Source organism: Neoarius graeffei, chromosome 12 (assembly GCF_027579695.1).
Source record: "Neoarius graeffei isolate fNeoGra1 chromosome 12, fNeoGra1.pri, whole genome shotgun sequence".
Taxonomy (NCBI): domain Eukaryota; kingdom Metazoa; phylum Chordata; class Actinopteri; order Siluriformes; family Ariidae; genus Neoarius; species Neoarius graeffei.
In genome coordinates, this window is record NC_083580.1 from 429,642 (window position 1) to 449,677 (window position 20,036).

General features: G+C 45.5%; 1 protein-coding gene across 1 annotated transcript in view; it reads right to left on the reverse strand.

The window, feature by feature from the left end:
- Positions 1-18,482, reverse strand: part of galnt10 (UDP-N-acetyl-alpha-D-galactosamine:polypeptide N-acetylgalactosaminyltransferase 10 (GalNAc-T10)) — an 18,856-nt gene extending 374 nt beyond the window's left edge. The window contains exons 1-12 of the mRNA XM_060935284.1: positions 18,243-18,482; positions 16,034-16,133; positions 10,219-10,357; positions 9,923-10,089; positions 9,631-9,816; positions 9,259-9,442; positions 6,623-6,740; positions 6,321-6,428; positions 4,760-4,981; positions 4,479-4,595; positions 4,053-4,202; positions 1-1,610 (exon numbers count right to left, since the gene is read on the reverse strand). The exon at positions 1-1,610 is cut by the window's left edge and continues 374 nt beyond it. Of these exons, the coding sequence (XP_060791267.1) occupies positions 1,440-1,610; positions 4,053-4,202; positions 4,479-4,595; positions 4,760-4,981; positions 6,321-6,428; positions 6,623-6,740; positions 9,259-9,442; positions 9,631-9,816; positions 9,923-10,089; positions 10,219-10,357; positions 16,034-16,133; positions 18,243-18,374 (1,794 nt within the window). The 5' untranslated portion in view covers positions 18,375-18,482 and the 3' untranslated portion in view covers positions 1-1,439. The remainder of the gene's footprint in view (positions 1,611-4,052; positions 4,203-4,478; positions 4,596-4,759; positions 4,982-6,320; positions 6,429-6,622; positions 6,741-9,258; positions 9,443-9,630; positions 9,817-9,922; positions 10,090-10,218; positions 10,358-16,033; positions 16,134-18,242) is intronic.
- Between the last annotated feature and the right edge of the window lie 1,554 nt (positions 18,483-20,036).

Sequence of the window (20,036 nt, forward strand, 5' to 3'; positions counted from 1 at the left end):
AACAGAATGTTACATTTTATGCATCAGACAGATTTAAACAGAAGAAAATCCAGTGAAGTGATTAATAAAGAAGAAACATTGTGTAATAAACCGTTAATAACAGACAGAAATAAAGAAAAAGGAAACAAACATGCAGGAAAGTGCAAATATGCATCTTCATAATGATTAGTGATGCTGGATCACTCACTCTTTTATACACACACACAGATTCAGCTGTGTTGCATTAGGGTGCCTAGGGAGTGAGCATGTCTGCAGTGCTGGGGGATTTTTCTGATGTTGGCATGCAGTGTGTGTCTCGTCCTTCAGAGAGGACACGTCTTATCATCCTGGTCACATTTGAAGAACACGGTGGACAGAACGGTCACTCTGACTATGGATCGGGTTTATGATTCAACTTTGAGTAGTTTTAAATAAAATATAGTGATGATATTGTACACCGTGAGGTCATGTGGTCTGTTCTCATCATATGCAGCTTTAATTAAAACAGAAAATCAAATCAAAATAATGTCTCACGACTTTCACAAACACTTTAGAGGTCGTATCAGAATATCAGCTGATTGCATTTTCTTAGCATTACATGATATTTACATTTCAGTCCTGTTTCATGTGTTGCACGTTTAATTCTTGATCATTATATCATATATAAAGCTAAACTCCTCCTCCAACCTGCTTTCATCACCATCCCGACTCCTTTAACTCAGAGCTCAACTCACAATACACTCTGAGAATAAACCGAGCTTCTGATTCATTTCTGCCTTTTCTTTACGGTGGTAAACACACGTCCTGTACGGCTATCTGAGTGCAAATGAGAAAAGTGCTCTAATTAATAAGTGAATGGATCAGTGAGGCGAGTGTTCAGAGCTCCGTTACAAAACGGTTTAACGCTCTCTTACAACAAGGCACTGAGTTCAGCTTCAAGTATAACAGCACGAGCACTTTACGCATCACAACATCGTCTCATAAACACTTCTGGAAGGAGAAACATCAATGTACAAAAACTGACATGTTTTTGTGATTTTCATTTTCAGTCTGAATTTCCTCCAGCTAACAGCACCGCACCACCCAACACGCGAATGGGGCACTTTATACGATTTTAAACTACAAACTCTTTTAAGGTTAATGTTCCAACTGCTGACATCACTGACTCGACTCATGACATCATCATCATTACATCATGTCCAAAGTCCAGTCACAGTCTGAGATTTCACTCTGGTTCTGGATCTCAAACATCCTGAAGAGAAAACTCCCACATCCAAGAGATTAAAAAACCCCAATCCTGAAGATCCAGATGTTAAAACTGCAGATCTCAAAAATCTCCTTTACAGAATCCATGTGCTCCAATCTGCATCCCAAAACCCTGCCTCGGTCCGGAATCTGAAACAAATCCACAAGTGCAGAAAACAGTCAGATAAACCGCAGCTGTTCTCGAGGTGAGGTTCTCACAGTGCAGACAGCTTCTTGTTGAACTGCTCTAGAACAGTGATGTTAACGTTCTCGAATCTCCACTGCTGACTTGGGGACGCAGGATCACATGAGTTCATGAAAATCCGTTTATCAGACGAGTCGCTGTCCACACAGCTGTTACTCACTGGGTGGAAGAGAGTGTAATCCTGAACACACACACACACACACACACACACACACACACACAGGAGGATTGAGAACAATAACTATGTGTGTGTAGTGTATGTAGTGAGCAGTGTATAGTGTGCATGTTGTGTCTGTAGGGCGTGTGGTGTGTGTATAGTGTATATGTAGTGTGTGTAGTGTGTACAGTGTGTGTGGTGTGTACAGGGTGTGTACAGTGTGTGTAGGGTGTGTACAGTGTGTGTGGTGTGTATTGGGTGTGTACAGTGTGTGTGGTGTGTATAGGGTGTGCACAGTGTGTGTGGTGTGTATAGGGTGTGTACAGTGTGTGTGGTGTGTATAGGGTGTGCACAGTGTGTGTGGTGTGTATAGGGTGTGCACAGTGTGTGTGGTGTGTATAGGGTGTGTACAGTGTGTATAGGGTGTGTACAGTGTGTGTGGTGTGTATAGGGTGTGCACAGTGTGTGTGGTGTGTATAGGGTGTGTACAGTGTGTGTGGTGTGTATAGGGTGTGCACAGTGTGTGTGGTGTGTATAGGGTGTGTACAGTGTGTATAGGGTGTGTACAGTGTGTGTGGTGTGTATAGGGTGTGCACAGTGTGTGTGGTGTGTATAGGGTGTGTACAGTGTGTGTGGTGTGTACAGTGTGTGTGGTGTGTACAGTGTGTGTAGGGTGTGTACAGGGTGTGTACAGTGTGTGTGGTGTGTACAGTGTGTGTAGGGTGTGTACAGTGTGTGTGGTGTGCACAGTGTGTGTGGTGTGTATAGGGTGTGCACAGTGTGTGTGGTGTGTATAGGGTGTGCACAGTGTGTGTGGTGTGTATAGGGTGTGCACAGTGTGTGTGGTGTGTATAGGGTGTGTACAGTGTGTGTGGTGTGTATAGGGTGTGTACAGTGTGTGTGGTGTGTATAGGGTGTGTACAGTGTGTGTGGTGTGTACAGTGTGTGTGGTGTGTATAGGGTGTGTACAGTGTGTGTGGTGTGCAGTGTGTGTGGTGTGTACAGTGTGTGTAGGGTGTGTACAGTGTGTGTAGGGTGTGTACAGTGTGTGTGTGGTGTGTACAGTGTGTGTGGTGTGTACAGTGTGTGTGTGTGTGTGGTGTGTATAGGGTGTGTACAGTGTGTGTAGGGTGTGTACAGTGTGTGTGGTGTGCAGTGTGTGTGGTGTGTACAGTGTGTGTAGGGTGTGTACAGTGTGTGTAGGGTGTGTACAGTGTGTGTAGGGTGTGTACAGTGTGTGTAGGGTGTGTACAGTGTGTGTGTGGTGTGTACAGTGTGTGTGGTGTGTACAGTGTGTGTGTGTGTGGTGTGTATAGGGTGTGTACAGTGTGTGTGGTGTGTATTGGGTGTGTACAGTGTGTGTGGTGTGCACAGTGTGTGTGGTGTGTATAGGGTGTGTACAGTGTGTGTGGTGTGTATAGGGTGTGCACAGTGTGTGTGGTGTGTATAGGGTGTGCACAGTGTGTGTGGTGTGTATAGGGTGTGTACAGTGTGTGTGGTGTGTATAGGGTGTGCACAGTGTGTGTGGTGTGTATAGGGTGTGTACAGTGTGTGTGGTGTGTATAGGGTGTGCACAGTGTGTGTGGTGTGTATAGGGTGTGTACAGTGTGTGTGGTGTGTATAGGGTGTGTACAGTGTGTGTGGTGTGCACAGTGTGTGTGGTGTGTATAGGGTGTGTACAGTGTGTGTGGTGTGTATAGGGTGTGTACAGTGTGTGTGGTGTGTACAGTGTGTGTGGTGTGTACAGTGTGTGTGGTGTGTACAGTGTGTGTGGTGTGTACAGAGTGTGTGGTGTGTACAGGGTGTGCACAGTGTGTGTGGTGTGTATAGGGTGTGCACAGTGTGTGTGGTGTGTATAGGGTGTGTACAGTGTGTGTAGGGTGTGTACAGTGTGTGTAGGGTGTGTACAGTGTGTGTGGTGTGTACAGTGTGTGTAGGGTGTGTACAGTGTGTGTAGGGTGTGTACAGTGTGTGTGGTGTGTACAGTGTGTGTGTGTGTGTGTGTGTGTGTGTGTGTGTGTGGTGTGTATAGGGTGTGTACAGTGTGTGTATAGAGTGTGTAGGGTGTGTACAGTGTGTGTAGGGTGTGTACAGTGTGTGTGGTGTGTACAGTGTGTGTGGTGTGTACAGTGTGTGTGTGGTGTGTATAGGGTGTGTACAGTGTGTGTGGTGTGTACAGTGTGTGTGGTGTGTATAGGGTGTGTACAGTGTGTGTATAGAGTGTGTAGGGTGTGTACAGTGTGTGTAGGGTGTGTACAGTGTGTGTAGGGTGTGTACAGTGTGTGTAGGGTGTGTACAGTGTGTGTAGGGTGTGTACAGTGTGTGTAGGGTGTGTACAGTGTGTGTGGTGTGTATAGGGTGTGTACAGTGTGTGGTGTATATAGTGTGTGTGTGTGTGTGTGTGTGTGTGTGTGTGTGTGTGTGGTGTATATAGTGTGTGTGTGTGTGTGTGTGTGTGTGTGGTACCTTGTTGTATCTCCACAGCTGGTTGCCCTTCATGCCGTGGCAGTCGTAGAGTGTGACGGGGCTGCTGTGTGAAACAGCGTCAAAACACACTTTCTTTGTGTGTAAAGGATCTCCAACTCTGATGTCTTCCCTCCACCCAAACGTAAACACCTACACACACACACACACACACACACACACACACACACACACACACACACACACACACACACACACACAGGCATCATGCACACTTCAGAATACTGTTTTGTTCCCTTCAGGAGGTGTGTCCCTTGGTAGGGAGCACGTTTTAGACAAAGTCTGTCAGATTGGGATGGAGCAGAAGAACAGCCGTCTCGTAACGTTTCTGTTTTTGTGACGTGCTGTTCCTCATGAGTGTGTGAGAAACCTGCTGGACAGGAAGTGGACAGGAATTGAAATTGTCACCTGTGCGTGATTCCACAGTGCGTCTGCTCGACCTTTTATACATGGCTCCAGTCTGAGAGGAGAACCGGATGACATGTGCTTATTCTCCATACACAGCCCACTGCCCACATTACGCAGCTGAACACACACACACACACACACACACACACACACACACACACACACACACACACACCTCATAAAGCAACAGCTCAGCATATTACATCCATTTAGTGTGTGTGTGTGTCTCTAGTGTGAATGTATAGTGTGTGTGGTGTGTGTGTGGTGTGTGTGTATTGTACCTCCCCCCAGGCAGCAGCAGGGGGCTCCACAGCAGGGTAATAGTGCTGCAGGTCCCAGGCCACCTCAGTCATGAACCAATGGAAGCTCTTACAGCCGAGTCGGAGGCGGAGCTCCTTCTGTGCGCTCATGTCTCCCACAGACAGGGGACGATAGTCCGGCCGCCGCTGATAAATAAATTCTGCATACTCGTCCATCCACACCTCTGCCACTCGCTTCAGGTTCTAGAGAGAGAGAGAGAGACTGACTCGGAGTGAAAGGTCACTGCAGGTCGTTCTCAGCCGTGTGACAGTGAGCAGTGTTACTCCATCCTCAGGGTGTTTACTGTATTTATTAGATTATAAGATCAACGGAGGTGAAGATGGTTCTGTGTGCAGTCACTACCTCTACCATGAGGTTACTGTCTGTCAGCACACAACTCATAGATTTAAATTCCAAGTTATTTTACTGTCATTATTCATCATACAGTGAAAGGCAGAACACCATAAATACTGGAATAGTGTGCCTACCATAAATACACTAACATATGGCCATTAGGTGTGTGTGATGGTGTATAAAACGCCATGGTCCTATCATGCCCACACATAATATAAGATACAACACACTATTTTTTTCTGGAGGTTAAAGCTAAAGAGGCCACAGATATTTAAAACCTGTAACCTGATGGACACCACAGTATTTGGACTCGAACGGCTGATTCCTCACACTGCAGTTACTTTCCTCAAACCAAATGGCCAAAAAGCAATTTGGTGGTTAATGCAGGAATGATAACGTGTGTGTGTTCTCTGTAAATGCCTCAGCACTTACTAGTGAACAGTAATGTGTTTCATAGTCCAGTAATTACGGTACTCTGTTTTGTACACAGGATCAGTGTTCACTCAGAGGGAATGTGCCGGAAGCTTCATCCACTAAAGGCTCCTGTTATTCCAGCAGAGTCAACACAATGGAGCTCATTACCAAATTAATTAATATTCCACACACACACACACACACACACACACACACAGAGCAATAAAAGGTTAGCAAATTTAACGCAAGAACAGAAGTGTTCTCTCTGTTTTCTGTGAGGTGAGACATCAGTGGACATGAGGAGCAGTGAAACAGCACTGAGAGTGAAACACGAACATCTGAGCAAATGGTGTTGGTAAAGTGAGAGGAAGCGTGAGACACAAACTGTCTGGACACACACACACACACACACACACACTTGTATCTATGTGGAGACTCTCATTGATATAATACATTCCTGAGCCTCTTACTCTAATCTTAACCATCACAACTATCCCCCACCCTAATCCCACCCCCACCCCCTACCTTAACCCCACCTCTATCCCTTACCCTAATCCCACCCCTTACCCTAACCCCACCCCTTACTCAACCCTAAAACTCAGTCTTTACCCTCAAACAGCTCTTTGAAAAAGTGAAGATTAGACAAAATGTCCTCACTTCCCAAAAACATCCTCACTCTTTTGGTAAAAAATATACATTCTAGTTCTCAGTACTGTTTGTAGCAAGTACACACACACACACACACACACACACACAGTGAGTGTATACACTTACCCTAGATAGGCTCACTCCTCCAGGAATTTTGTAGGGAACATACTTCCTGTATATATGGCCGACCCGAGAGCAGGGAATGTCCTCCATACGACCTCCACACATCCATACCTACACACACACACACACAGTGAAGTGGTGTTTGTTAGAAAAGTGTGTGTGTGTGTGTAGAGTAACGGGTTAAACAGCAGCTCTAAGGAACTCAGGAAGAATGGGATAAAAAAATAAATTACGCCTGACAGGAGATCAGCACAGGAAGAGGATTATGGAGAAACTCTACACTGTTAGTGTTAGCGTTAGCATACCTTAAAGGAAATCTCGTACTGTTCTCCTCCCCAGATCTCCAGTCCTGTGTCGTATCCTCCCAATTCCCAGAACCACTTCCTGTCTACAGCAAACAAACCACCAGCCATCACTGGAGACCTAAAACACACACACACACACACACACACACACACACACACACACACACACACACAAGTAGTTACATAAACAGAATAATAACAATAAAAGCTCAGGAGAGTTATAATGCGAGTCACACAGTGTGCCCTACTCCTGACGCAGGACACTGTCCCTCCTGCAGTGCATTGTGGGAATTAGTGCTTTCAGACATGAGGACTACGTTTCAGTGTTCTTCACTGTGCTGATGATCAATGAGACAATATTGTGATCAATTACGTACACACAGTACACACTGTGTGATAGACACCAGCACTGACCCGTCTCTGTTCAGGAGTTACACCCTCACTAAAGCCCTCGGCAGGGAGCCTTATAAAGTGTGTTCAGTGCTATGGTAACCACAGAGGACACAGACGCCATGGTAAACGAGCAGGTTGAACTCTGAACTTTAGAACTGAGTGGGAGACCACGCCCAAAGAACACATCAGAAATTACACTGTGGTTCAGTGGTGTACCTGTCCGTGTGACCGTCCGTGTACCTGTCTGTGTACCTGTCTGTGTAACTGTCCATGTAGCCGTCAGTGTGACTGTCCATATGACTGTCCGTGTACCCATCCGTGTAGCTGTCCGTGTGACCGTCTGTGTGGACATCTGTGTACCCGTCCATGTAACCGTCAGTGAACCTGTTCGTGTACCTGTCCGTGTACCCGTCCGTGTACCTGTCCGTGTGACCGTCCGTGTACCTGTCCGTGTGACCGTCTGTGTACCTGTCCGTGTACCCGTCCGTGAACCTGTCCGTGTACCCGTCCATGTAGTTGTCCATGTGACCGTCTGTGTACCTGTCAATGTGACCATTCGTGTACCCGTCCGTGTGACTGTCCGTATACCCGTGCGTGTACCCGTCCGTGTACCTGTCCGTGTAACCGTCCGTGTACCTGTCCGTGTGACTGTCCGTATACCCGTCCGTGTGACCGTCCATGTACCTGTCCGTGTAACCGTCCGTGTGATCGTCCATGTACCTGTCCGTGTGACTGTCTGTGTACCTGTCCGTGCGACTGTCCGTGTACCCGTCTGTGTACCTGTCCGTGCGACTGTCCGTGTACCTGTCTGTGTGACTGTCCATGTGACCGTCCGTGTGACTGTCCGTGAACCTGTCCGTGAACCTGTCCGTGTACCCGTCTGTAAACCTGTCCATGTACCCGTCCATGTAGTTGTCCATGTGACCGTCCGTGTGGCCGTCTGTGTACCCATCCATGTAACTGTCCGTGTGACCGTCCATGTACCTGTCAATGTGACCATCCGTGTACCTGTCCGTGTGACTGTCCGTGTACCCGTCTGTGTACCCGTCCGTGAACCTGTCTGTGTACCCGTCCATGTAGTTGTCCACGTGACCGTCCGTGTAGCTGTCCGTGTGGCCGTCTGTGTACCCATCCGTGTAACTGTCAGTGAACCTGACCGCGTACCCGTCCATGTGACCGTCCGTGAAACCCGTCTGTGTACCGGTCTGTGTGACTGTCCATGTGACCGTCCGTGAGACCATCCGTGAGACCGTCCATGTGACTGTCCATGTATCTGTCCGTGTGACCGTCCGTGAGACCGTCCGTGAGACCATCCGTGAGACTGTCCCTGTGACTGTCCGTGTATCTGTCCGTGTGACCGTCCATGAGACTGTCCGTGAGACCGTCCGTGTACCTGTCCGTGTACCTGTCCGTGTATCCGTCTGTGAACCTGTCCGTGTACCCGTCCATGTAGTTGTCCATGTGACCGTCCGTGTAGCTGTCCGTGTGACCCTTCGTGTGACCGTCCGTGTGGCCGTCTGTGTACCCGTCCGTGTGACCGTCCGTGTACCGGTCCATGTATCCGTCCGTGTGACTGTCCGTGTACCCGTATGAGTGACCGTCCGTGCACCTGTCTGTGTGACCTTCTGTGTGACCGTCCGTGTACCTGTCCGTGTACCTGTCCGTGTACCTGTCCGTGTGACCGTCCGTGTACCCATCTGTATACCTGTCTGTGTGACCGTCTGTGTACCTGTCCGTGTGACTGTCTGTGTACCCGTCCTTGTGACTATCCATGTACCTGTCTGTGTACCTGTCCGTGTGACCGTCCGTGTACCTGTCTGTCTGATCGGCTGACATCGAGATCAGAAATAAAAGTTCCACAGAATAAATCAGTGTGTGTGGAGTTTACAGTGAGAAAGCGACAATAAAGTGACTTTAAAACTTGTACAAGAGACCTGTAACAATTAAGAATTTTAAAGAACAACCAAGACACTGGAGGAAGTGTGTGTGTGTGTGTGTGTGTGTGTGTGTGTGTGTGTGTGTGTGTGTGAGAAAGACAGAGAGACTTTGTTAGCTGATGTCCATGTGTTTTTCTGTAATAATACCCAGTTTAGGAGTCATAATAACATAATAATGACATCACAGCTTTCATTATCATATTTTCTTTAAGCTTTGAAACGTCCTTGTGTTCACTTGTGCACACATACAAAACTACGGAAAGGGCAGGTGTGGTGCTCTATAGTGCGGTGCAGTCGGATTCTTACTCGAACGGTTCACTCAGGTCGCTGTTCTGCAGCTCGGAGGGGATGGGGATGCGTTTGTAGAACATCTCCCAGTCAAAAGCTCCACGCATGGCGTCTCCTGCCTGAGCCTCATAGCCGAAGTTATCGTGGTCGATCACGTCAATCATTGGGCACACGATCGTTTTACGGTTCTGTTTAATACGATCTGAAAACAACGTACAGCAGGATACAGTCATTTACACACACACACACACACACACACACACACACACACACACACACACACACACACACACACACCAAGCTTGAGTCCTAACATATGCAGTGCAGTATGCAGCTAAACAGTACAGATATGAGCAACGTAGTCCGTGTGTGTGTGTGTGTGTGTGTTACCCAGCAGTGGGGGGAGCCAGTTGACATTAGCCTCACAGTGTGAGTCGAGGAAGGTGATGACCTGCCCCGTAGCGAGCGACGCCCCCAGCAGTCTGGTCCTGATCAGACCCTCACGCTTCTGAGTGCGAACGATGCGCACCTTCGGCAGCCGAGCCATATACTCCTCCAACGGGGCCTTCAGATGCTCTGTCCCGGGGAGAACACACAGCTCAGGGGTCACATCAGGGCTCAGAAAGGTTTGGGGCTGTAGGACATATTAGTCACAGATATATATGTGTGTGTGTATATACACCTCGGTCACTGAAGTCATCTACGAGGATGATCTCACTGATGAGTTGAGAGGGCGATCGGTTCACAACACTGTGAACGGTGCGCAGTAATGAGCTCCAGCCCTCGTTATGGAACGGAATAATGATGCTGGTGTTGGGGAGATTCTCAGCATACAGCTTGTGTTTACAGCTACACACACACACACACACACACACACACTAATCTCACAGCGCTGGTATAAAACCTGAAACTGAATTGGGTGTGTCAGTCAGACTGAAGTGGGTGTGTCACTGAGTATGAAGTGGGCATGTCGCTCACTTTGGGTGGCGGATGTCAGGCAGTGATCTGTTCAGTGAGATTCTGTCGCTGACGTAAATGTTGAAGCCGTTCTCTCTGTAAGCCTGATCCACACGGTCAGTGTCGGTCATCGGGAACGCTTTACCCTGCTCTCCGTTTCCTTTAAACACACACACACAAATTAACCTATACACTGTACACAACACTAATTGCTCTGATTATTATTCCGTTACTAAAATGCAGAACTGTTTCTACATCACTAACATCAACCAATCACAGTCAACTTTTACATCTATTACATACCACTGAAACAAAGAGTCTGTCTGCCTGCCTGCCTGTCTGTAACCCATGTCATGTATGTTGTGCGTAGTGAAGCCATGGCCTTGAGGTTAGAGAAGTAGCTTTGGGACCAAAAAGTCATTGGTTCGATTCCCTGGACCAGTATGAACAGCTGAAGTGCCCTTGAGCAAGGAACCGAACCCCCATCAGCTCCCCAGGCTGCTCTGGGTGTGTTGTACATCACTCTAGATAACAGCATCTGATAAATGCCTGTACTGTAACAACAATCCTCTTTATTTAGATCACACATTTTAAACAAAGTTTACAAAATGCTTTACTTAGAGTAAAGTGATTATTGTTTATTAGTATAAATACACAGGTGATTATAGGAAATCACGCGCGCTGATGAGTCCAAATCTCTCAACTATTTCTCGATAATCACCCCGAGCAACTCGGCAAAATGGCGGCTGATTACGTCGTCACTGTAAGTCAGAAAGAATTACAGATGATGAAAGAAAATGCTGTTCCTAAAAGCACGAAAGATGCTCCGAAGTTTGATCTAAAACTGTTCAAAAGGTGAGGAGGGATTGGGATTTATTTTATTGATTTCAGAACAAAGTATTTTCAACTTTGTCTCGGTTATTATTCACCAATATTCACGTCACCTTCAGCAAATAATTGTTAATTATATTTATATAAAATTATCAACAAATAAAATGATTAAAATATAAACATGAAATACTAAAATTAAACATAACAGCAGACAATAGAGAGTAGTAGATGATAAAATTGGCATGAATAAAAATGAATGAAAGCTAAGCAGCAGTTTAGATCCGTGTCAAGAAGCATTTCAGAAACGTTGAGGGAGGAATTCTGGAGTTTGAAGCTGAAGAACAGACGGCTGCCCGAGCGCTCTTTAGCTTGTTGTCGTTCGTGTGACCCCTTACATGGATATGTTGGTACAGTGGTGCTTGAAAGTTTGTGAACCCTTTAGAATTTTCTATATTTCTGCATAAATATGACCTAAAACATCATCAGATTTTCACACAAGTCCTAAAAGTAGATAAAGAGAACCCAGTTAAACAAATGAGACAAAAATATTATACTTGGTCATTTATTTATTGAGGAAAATGATCCAATATTACATATCTGTGAGTGGCAAAAGTATGTGAACCTCTAGGATTAGCAGTTAATTTGAAGGTGAAATTAGAGTCAGGTGTTTTCAATCAATGGGACGACAATCAGGTGTGAGTGGGCACCCTGTTTTATTTAAAGAACAGGGATCTATCAAAGTCTGAGCTTCACAACACATGTTTGTGGAAGTGTATCATGGCACGAACAAAGGAGATTTCTGAGGACCTCAGAAAAAGTGTTGTTGATGCTCATCAGGCTGGAAAAGGTTACAAAACCATCTCTAAAGAGTTTGGACTCCACCAATCCACAGTCAGACAGATTGTGTACAAATGGAGGAAATTCAAGACCATCGTTACCCTCCCCAGGAGTGGTCGACCAACAAAGATCACTCCAAGAGCAAGGCGTGTAATAGCTGGCGAGGTTACAAAGGACCCCAGGGTAACTTCTAAGCAACTGAAGGCCTCTCTCACATTGGCTAATGTTAATGTTCATGAGTCCACCATCAGGAGAACACTGAACAACAATGGTGTGCATGGCAGGGTTGCAAGGAGAAAGCCACTGCTCTCCAAAAAGAGCATTGCTGCTCATCTGCAGTTTGCTAAAGATCACGTGGACAAGCCAGAAGGCTATTGGAAAAATTTTTGTGGATGGGTGAGACCAAAATAGAACTTTTTGGTTTAAATGAGAAGCGTTATGTTTGGAGAAAGGAAAACACTGCATTACAGCATAAGAACCTTATCCCATCTGTGAAACATGGTGGTGGTAGTATCATGGTTTGGGCCTGTTTTGCTGCATCTGAGCCAGGACGGCTTGCCATCATTGATGGAACAATGAATTCTGAATTATACCAGCGAATTCTAAAGGAAAATGTCAGGACATCTGTCCATGAACTGAATCTCAAGAGAAGGTGGGTCATGCAGCAAGACAACGACCCTAAGCACACAAGTCGTTCTTCCAAAGAAGGTTAAAGAAGAATAAAGTGAATGTTCTGGAATGGCCAAGTCAAAGTCCTGACCTTAATCCAATCAAAATGTTGTGGAAGGACCTGAAGCGAGCAGTTCATGTGAGGAAACCCACCAACATCCCAGAGTTGAAGCTGTTCTGTACGGAGGAACGGGCTAAAATTCCTCCAAGCCGGTGTGCAGGACTGATCAACAGTTACCGCAAACGTTTAGTTGCAGTTATTGCTGCACAAGGGGGTCACACCACATACTGAAAGCAAAGGGTCACATACTTTTGCCACTCACAGATATGGAATATTGGATCATTTTCCTCAATAAATAAATGACCAAGTATAATATTTTTGTCCCATTTGTTTAACTGGGTTCTCTTTATCTACTTTTAGGACTTGTGTGAAAATCTGATGATGTTTTAGGTCATATTTATGCAGAAATATAGAAAATTCTAAAGGGTTCACAAACTTTCAAGCACCACTGTAAAGGCCAACCACTGAAGGGTGTCAGCTTCGAGGGCTATCAAACCTTTGCGGCTGTGAGGAGGCTTGTACACCAGACACGTGTCAGATGTTCGTTGGTTTGCGGTTTCCCACAGATACATAAATTTGAAGTCGCTGCTCCAATTCTGAAGAGGAAGGAACAGGTTCTGCTGAAGCCGGTACGTAGCCAGTTCAGCCGGACCCATGATGATGTGGGAGCTGCCATCCAGCAGGTGGTTCTTGGATAAAGCTCTGTGGGCTGGTGTTGCACATCTGCCACGCTTTCCTCCATCTGTCCTCTACCCGGGATGGTGATCGTGGGGTAGTCCTGCTAATTTCTTTTGCAACAACTGCAAAGTGCTTGTGGTTGAGTCTCTGATGAAGAACATCATAGGGTTGACTGGGGACCAGGCTGACTTTCCTCTGATCCGTTTGAACAGTCGTTGCTCATTTTCTTCCACGTATTTCTGGGTTTTGTTGCCATTTTAAAACATTTGAGATTGTTTTAGCTGAGCGTCCTATAATTTGCCGCACTTCTTTATATGGTTTCCCCTCTCCAATCAACTTTTTAATCAAATTATGTTGTTCCTCTGAACGGTGTTCGGAATGACCCGTTTTACTGAGCAATTCAGAAGGAAATATATTTTATAACAATGTGTGAAACGTCTGCTTCCGTTCTACCTGAATAAAGGACGATTAATGACACCTGTTTTTTCACAGAATGAATGAATTCTCCAATTAAACTCCACACTGCTATTATTTTGAACACGCCCCTTTCAACGAATGAGTCAATAACAGCTGGGTCTGCTGTTGTCCTATTACACTACTACATCTACAAATAAATTATTTGCCATGCAGAAACACCACGACTACTAATACCAGGGGTTCATCAGGTCACTGATGCTGTACTGCCATTTTTTTAAAACACAACTGTAGTAATTTCAGATGAAGGCCGTGATGCCAGACAGGGTCATACGCAGCAGAAAGGTCAACAAAGACAACACCAAACGTCTCATTACGCTGAAAGGCAGCTTCAATGTCATGGACAAGGCGAGTAATTTGATCAGTAGACCTCCCTTTACGGAATCCAGCGCTCCCCAATGTCCTCAATCCTGGTAAGAATGACTCTCCCTCAGCTTTTATGGCATAAATGTGAGATTGGCCAGGAGTTGGAAGGATCATTGGGTGACTTTTCAGGCTTGAGGATGGCCACTGCTTTAGGGACAGATGCCTTTTCCAGACAATCCCACAGAAAGAGTCTAAACTATTCAACGGCTGAGGAGCCAAGAGGAATTCAGAGCAGATGGAGTCGACACCAGGGGCTTTTCCATTCCTGAGGCTGAGGATCGCATCCAGCAGCTCTGCTGTAGATGTTGGTCCAGAGAGACTACGTGAGCTGGAACTATTATGAATGGTCTCCTTGATCAGAGGACTGACATGGCGTTTGTGTACCTTGGCTTCTGGGGAAGTTTCTTTCCATTTCCCATTGTTTACTAACAGGGAGGAAATAGAATTTGCTGATACAGGGCAGGGCTTGGGCTTTCAGCTCCTGCCAGTGAGTCTGTTGACAGCTGCCAAGGTTTTACAGCTGGAATGGGTGAAATCAGTACTGCTACTAATTGCTTCCTCCCATCCAAGACATCTTTTCTCACCAAGGACACTCATTAGAAGATCACTTTTTCCTGTTTCTCGTCCATGGTGGCATTCTTGTAGCTGGAGAAGGCTCTTTCACATTCAGAGTCCCAGCAGGAGATATACTGAGCTCTCCTACTATGGGAAATGGAAGATTTTGCTGCAACGATAATCATGTTAGTGAAGGCAGTGCATGAGGTAGACTCCTCACCTGAAGGGTCTGGTAGGTTCTTCGACCGAGTATTGGTGAGGGATGTAAATCTGGATCAATCAGCTTTACTAAAGTTCCAGCATTTTTTTTATCTGTGCTGTTGATTTTGGTACCAGCTTGGGTCCTGATGATGATTGGGCAGTGACCAGAGCATGGAAATTGATCCAGGACTACCCTTTCACAGTTAGGGGAGATGTCTCCTGATGCAAAGCTCAGGTCAGGTGAAGTCCAGCTTTTATGATGACCAGAGGAGAAAGTGGAATCTTTGGGGTCATATAAAAGGTGGCTGCCTTGGGAGCTCAGTCCAGACTAGGACAGCTTCAGATTGGAAGTTTTATGAGGGAGCCCCAACATGGGCTACTATTATTAAAGTCACCACAGATGACAGGAGGAGTTTGGGCCTGAGGAAGGGCATGGTGGCTGATACTGGAAGTGGAGGTTTGTAGATGTTAATTATTTGAAACATGCTGACTTAGATGATGTTCCAGTCAGTGGAGCAACCGGGGAAGACTCTGCAACCAGCTTAGTGTTCATGCTATCATGGGTATGTGATGCAATGCCATGGTATTTATCAGGGGTGTGGTCAGTAGTGTTGAAGCCCTCCATTGTGAGCTTCTCCATGTCCTTCACATGGGTCTCTTGGAGAAGAAGTTTTGCTTCAAACTCCTCTGCCAGGTGTTGGATGGCATCATGCTTGGCTTGAGTGAGATCCTCGACGTTTAGTTCAACTACACAGATTTTGGTACCAGCCATGAAGGCCTGTTTTGAGAAAAACACAAGCTCATAAAATCTGAGAAAGAGCACAGAACTGGACGTTGTATAAAGATGAGATCATATATTGGAGGATTGGTTTGCTGTCTTTAGTTATATTATCGGTTTCAGCTAGAAACCGTAGCAGAGCCACCACTAGCAGGTCGACAGCGTGGCTCTTTATCTGTGTAGTGTGTGTGAGCAGCACGGTGTGAGCAGCACGGTGTGAGCGCTCTCTCAGGAACAACAACAAACCATCAGTTCACTGAGCTGCAGTAGAGCGGGGCCAAGATGGCATTTAAAATTCAGTAAACATATTTTAATACATATCACGCATAGATGGCCAATTATCAAATGCAGTGTGTGTGTGTGTGTGTGTGTGTGTGTGTGGTGACCTATTCGTGCTGCATCTCTCTGTATGGCCTCGTTGTCGTGCCAGTCTTTCCTCCTCTGACTGTCCACTCTGTCTGCAGGCTTCAGCCTCCCGAGTACTCCCTGCATGCGCACACACACACACACACACACACACATCAGTACATGTATGCAGCACAAACACACATTCTGTACCAAAAAAATTTTTACATTAAAAACAAAACAAAACTGATACATCTGAACACTTTACACACTGCAGTATTACTGTGTGTGTGTGTGTGTGTGTGTGTGTGTGTGTGTGTGTGTGTAGTAGAACACAGTGCATACTGAGCTGTAAGATATAAGTGACTGTGAGATAAATCAAACAGCAGAAAAGTTTAAATAATAAAAGCAGACACGAAGCTCCTCTCCTCTCAGAAGGCTTTGCACTAGATTTTGGGGCGTCACTGTGGGGGTGTGATCATTCAGCTAGAGGAGCGTTAGTGAGATCAGACCCTGATGTGTGTGAGGAGGTCTGGGGTGCAGTCGGTGTTCAGTGGGGTTGAGTTCAGTCAGGGCTCTGTGCAGAACACTCGAGTTCTTCACTCCAACCTTCACACACCACATCTTCATGGAGCTCGCGGTGTGTACAGGAGCATCGTCCTGCTGGAACAGGAACAGGTTTCTCCCCAAACTGCTGGGGACCCAGCACTAATATTAGCATTAACATTGCCCTTCACTGGAAACTCCACTGTGTACTGCAAGGCTTATGAGGAGCTGCTCGGTTGTGAACACACGTTTCCACAAAGCTCCAGCTGCAGTGTGGAACTCTGATGACCAGGATGATGAACCAGTAAAACTGGAACAATTCTTACCCTGACTTAACGTCTCTGTGTTTGGGTTTAATGAGAAGGAGTTTTTTGATAAAGGAGCCATGTGCTCTGAAGATCCTGAATTATTCCTGTCTTCATATCAGACACATTAAAGCAGATAAAGGTGAGTTCTACAGGATTAAAAATTTATCACAATCTGATGCCAAAATACAGATCCATTACATCTACAGAATAAATTAATGCTGAAACTAAATAAAATAAAGCTGTAATATTTTAATAATTCAAAAGACTGAGAACAAAATCTTTTAACATTAAATCAGCTGGTTCTAGTAAGTGTATTATTATTATTATTATTATTCTCATCTCATTATCTGTAGCCGCTTTATCCTGTTCTACAGGGTCGCAGGCGAGCTGGATCCTATCCCAGCTGACTACGGGCGAAAGGCGGGGTTCACCCTGGACAAGTCGCCAGGTCATCACAGGGCTGACACATAGACACAGACAACCATTCACACTCACACCTACGCTCAATTTAGAGTCACCAGTTAACCTAACCTGCATGTCTTTGGACTGTGGGGGAAACCGGAGCACCCGGAGGAAACCCACGCGGACACGGGGAGAACATGCAAACTCCGCACAGAAAGGCCCTCGCCGGCCCCGGGGCTCGAACCCGGACCTTCTTGCCGTGAGGTGACAGCGCTAACCACTACACCACCGTGCCGCCCTATTATTATTATTATTATTATTATTATTGTAGAGAATAAGTATTAGGTCCTGGACAGGTTTTGATCTGTCTGTACTGAGGAAAGCTGAGGTGATGAAAGAGGAGTGATGGAGAGATGATGTTCTCTGAGGATCAGGAGATTCTGCCTCATGGATCCAGGAGGAAGAGAGAGAGCAGGTCAGAGATGTTCCTCAGTCTACTGAAGGACAGACAGGAGCACAGTAAACCTCCACATTCAGGAGTGGTGGAGATACACGACTGGGAGACGTGACTGAGGAAACCCAGCTGTCCAGGTGTGAGAGTGGAGCTTCAGCAGGTGATGGAGAATCAGTGAGGAGAGAAGCTTCAAGCATTTAACTGAAACTCGACAAAACAAGTTGCAGACATGAAAAACAAATACCGCTATCAGTCAGACTCTCAGTCAGCTAATCAGATCACTCAGATCCAATCAGATCACTCAGATCCAATCAGATCACTCAGATCCAATCAGATCACTCAGATCCAATCAGATCCAATCAGATCACTCAGATCCAATCAGATCCAATCAGATCAGTGTCAGGTGTAAACCCGAGCAGGAGCATCAGGAACACTGAGCGCGCACCACAGGTAGCCTACAGGTGTGTGTGTGTGTGTGTGTGTGTGTTGGAGGATGAAGTATGTTTGACGAGTGTATAGTGTGTGTGTGTGTGCTCTGACCTGTGTGCGCGCGCGGTACAGCTCGGTGTTTCCGGTGGGGTTGGAGCTCCTCAGAGCGCCGCTGTGGAGGAAAAGCAGCGCGGCGATGATCAACACCACAACCTGCAGCAACCTCTTCTCTCTCCGCCTCATAGCGACCCACGGACTCTCTCTCACACACACACACACACACACACACACACTCAGCACCCAAACCCGCAGAGCGGATCCTCTCCTCACACTGACTTCCACAGCGGCTACTTCCGCCTCAGCGGAGCGAACCATCACCCCGAGTGGCGGGGGGAACCGGGCACACTGCAGCACATTAACAAAACACTGCTGGGAAAAGGTTCCATCCCCAAACTCCTGCTGAATAAACTCGGGGTTAGAAAGAGAAGGGAAAGCAGTTATAAGGTTTTACACGCGTAGATGTAAGTTTCAAATTCAAAATTAAAAGCCTCAAATGAGTTTTGTGACCCCTCGGCTTGGTGAAAATGGTACCGCTCATGAAGTTGTGGCATTGAACTTTTACACTCAATAAATGCACAATAATAACAATAAGAGGAAGAAATGGGTATATTATTCAGATATATCTGGAAATATATATATATATATATAATGTATAGCATGTTGGTGTTGATTTATCACTCCCTCATACTGAACACAGTGTTAATAATTTACAGTCCAGATTATAAATGATTATGATTTATTAGTCAGTTATAATGTACTCCTTTATATTTTTAATGATGATAAAACAGTGATAAGAGAAACACTGACATGCCTTGAAAATAAACATCACCTCCACCTGCTAACTCGCCTTACACTTCACACACATCACAGTAACTCTGACCATGTGTCCTGAAATTGCAGCACCAAAGTTACTGTCACTATGTTAAAGAGCCTGATTTGGAAATACTTAATTTTAAAAATATAAATATAGCCGCAAGCAACAATTTTCAGATTCTAATCTTTTCACAAAAGAAAACAGAAGGAAGCAGCTCAGTCACCTGAAATGAAAGGCCTGAGCACACTGTAAAAAAGAATAGTTGAGAATACTTGAAATTTCAAGGCAACAGTCTGCATTAATAATTTTATGTTTTGCCAACGATGTGCCCATGATAATCCAAACTATGATAACACTGTTATCTTTATTAAGAATTCTTAATTAAGTCAATTTTCAATTCCTCATTCTGCCAACATAGATTTCTCTTTTTGCTGAACAGTGGCATTCACAGTAGTACAAAAAGGCAATTGAGGTTATCACAATTTTTGGGGGGCTTTTTTCACCTTTATTTGGATAGGACAGTGTAGAGACAGGAAATGAGCAAGAGAAAGACAGATCAGGAAATGACCTCAGGTCGGAATCAAACCCAGGCCCCCGGATTTATGGTATGGTGCCTTATCCACCTGAGCCACGACAACATGAACTTCAACCGGAGAGAGAACCACATTGCCCAGCCCTTGCATTTGGGAGAGGAAACCCCGTGCCTTGGTCATTCAGAGCATGCGCTGAATAAACACCTGTGACAATTATGTATTTTCAATTCAGATTATTCACTATTGTATATTTACACATCATTGAGGTGCACCCTATCAGTTTGATGTGGATTTTTCTTGATGTGGATAATTCTAAAAAATAGAATTATGCTTTGTTCAAGTAATTCCATATTCACAATTGAATGGACAAGAAAATATGAATAATTATTAACGAACAGAAAAATCCACATCAAACTGATAGGGTGCACCTCAGTGATGTGTAAATATGCAATAGTGAATAATCTGAATTGAAAATACATAATTGCCACAGGTGTTTAT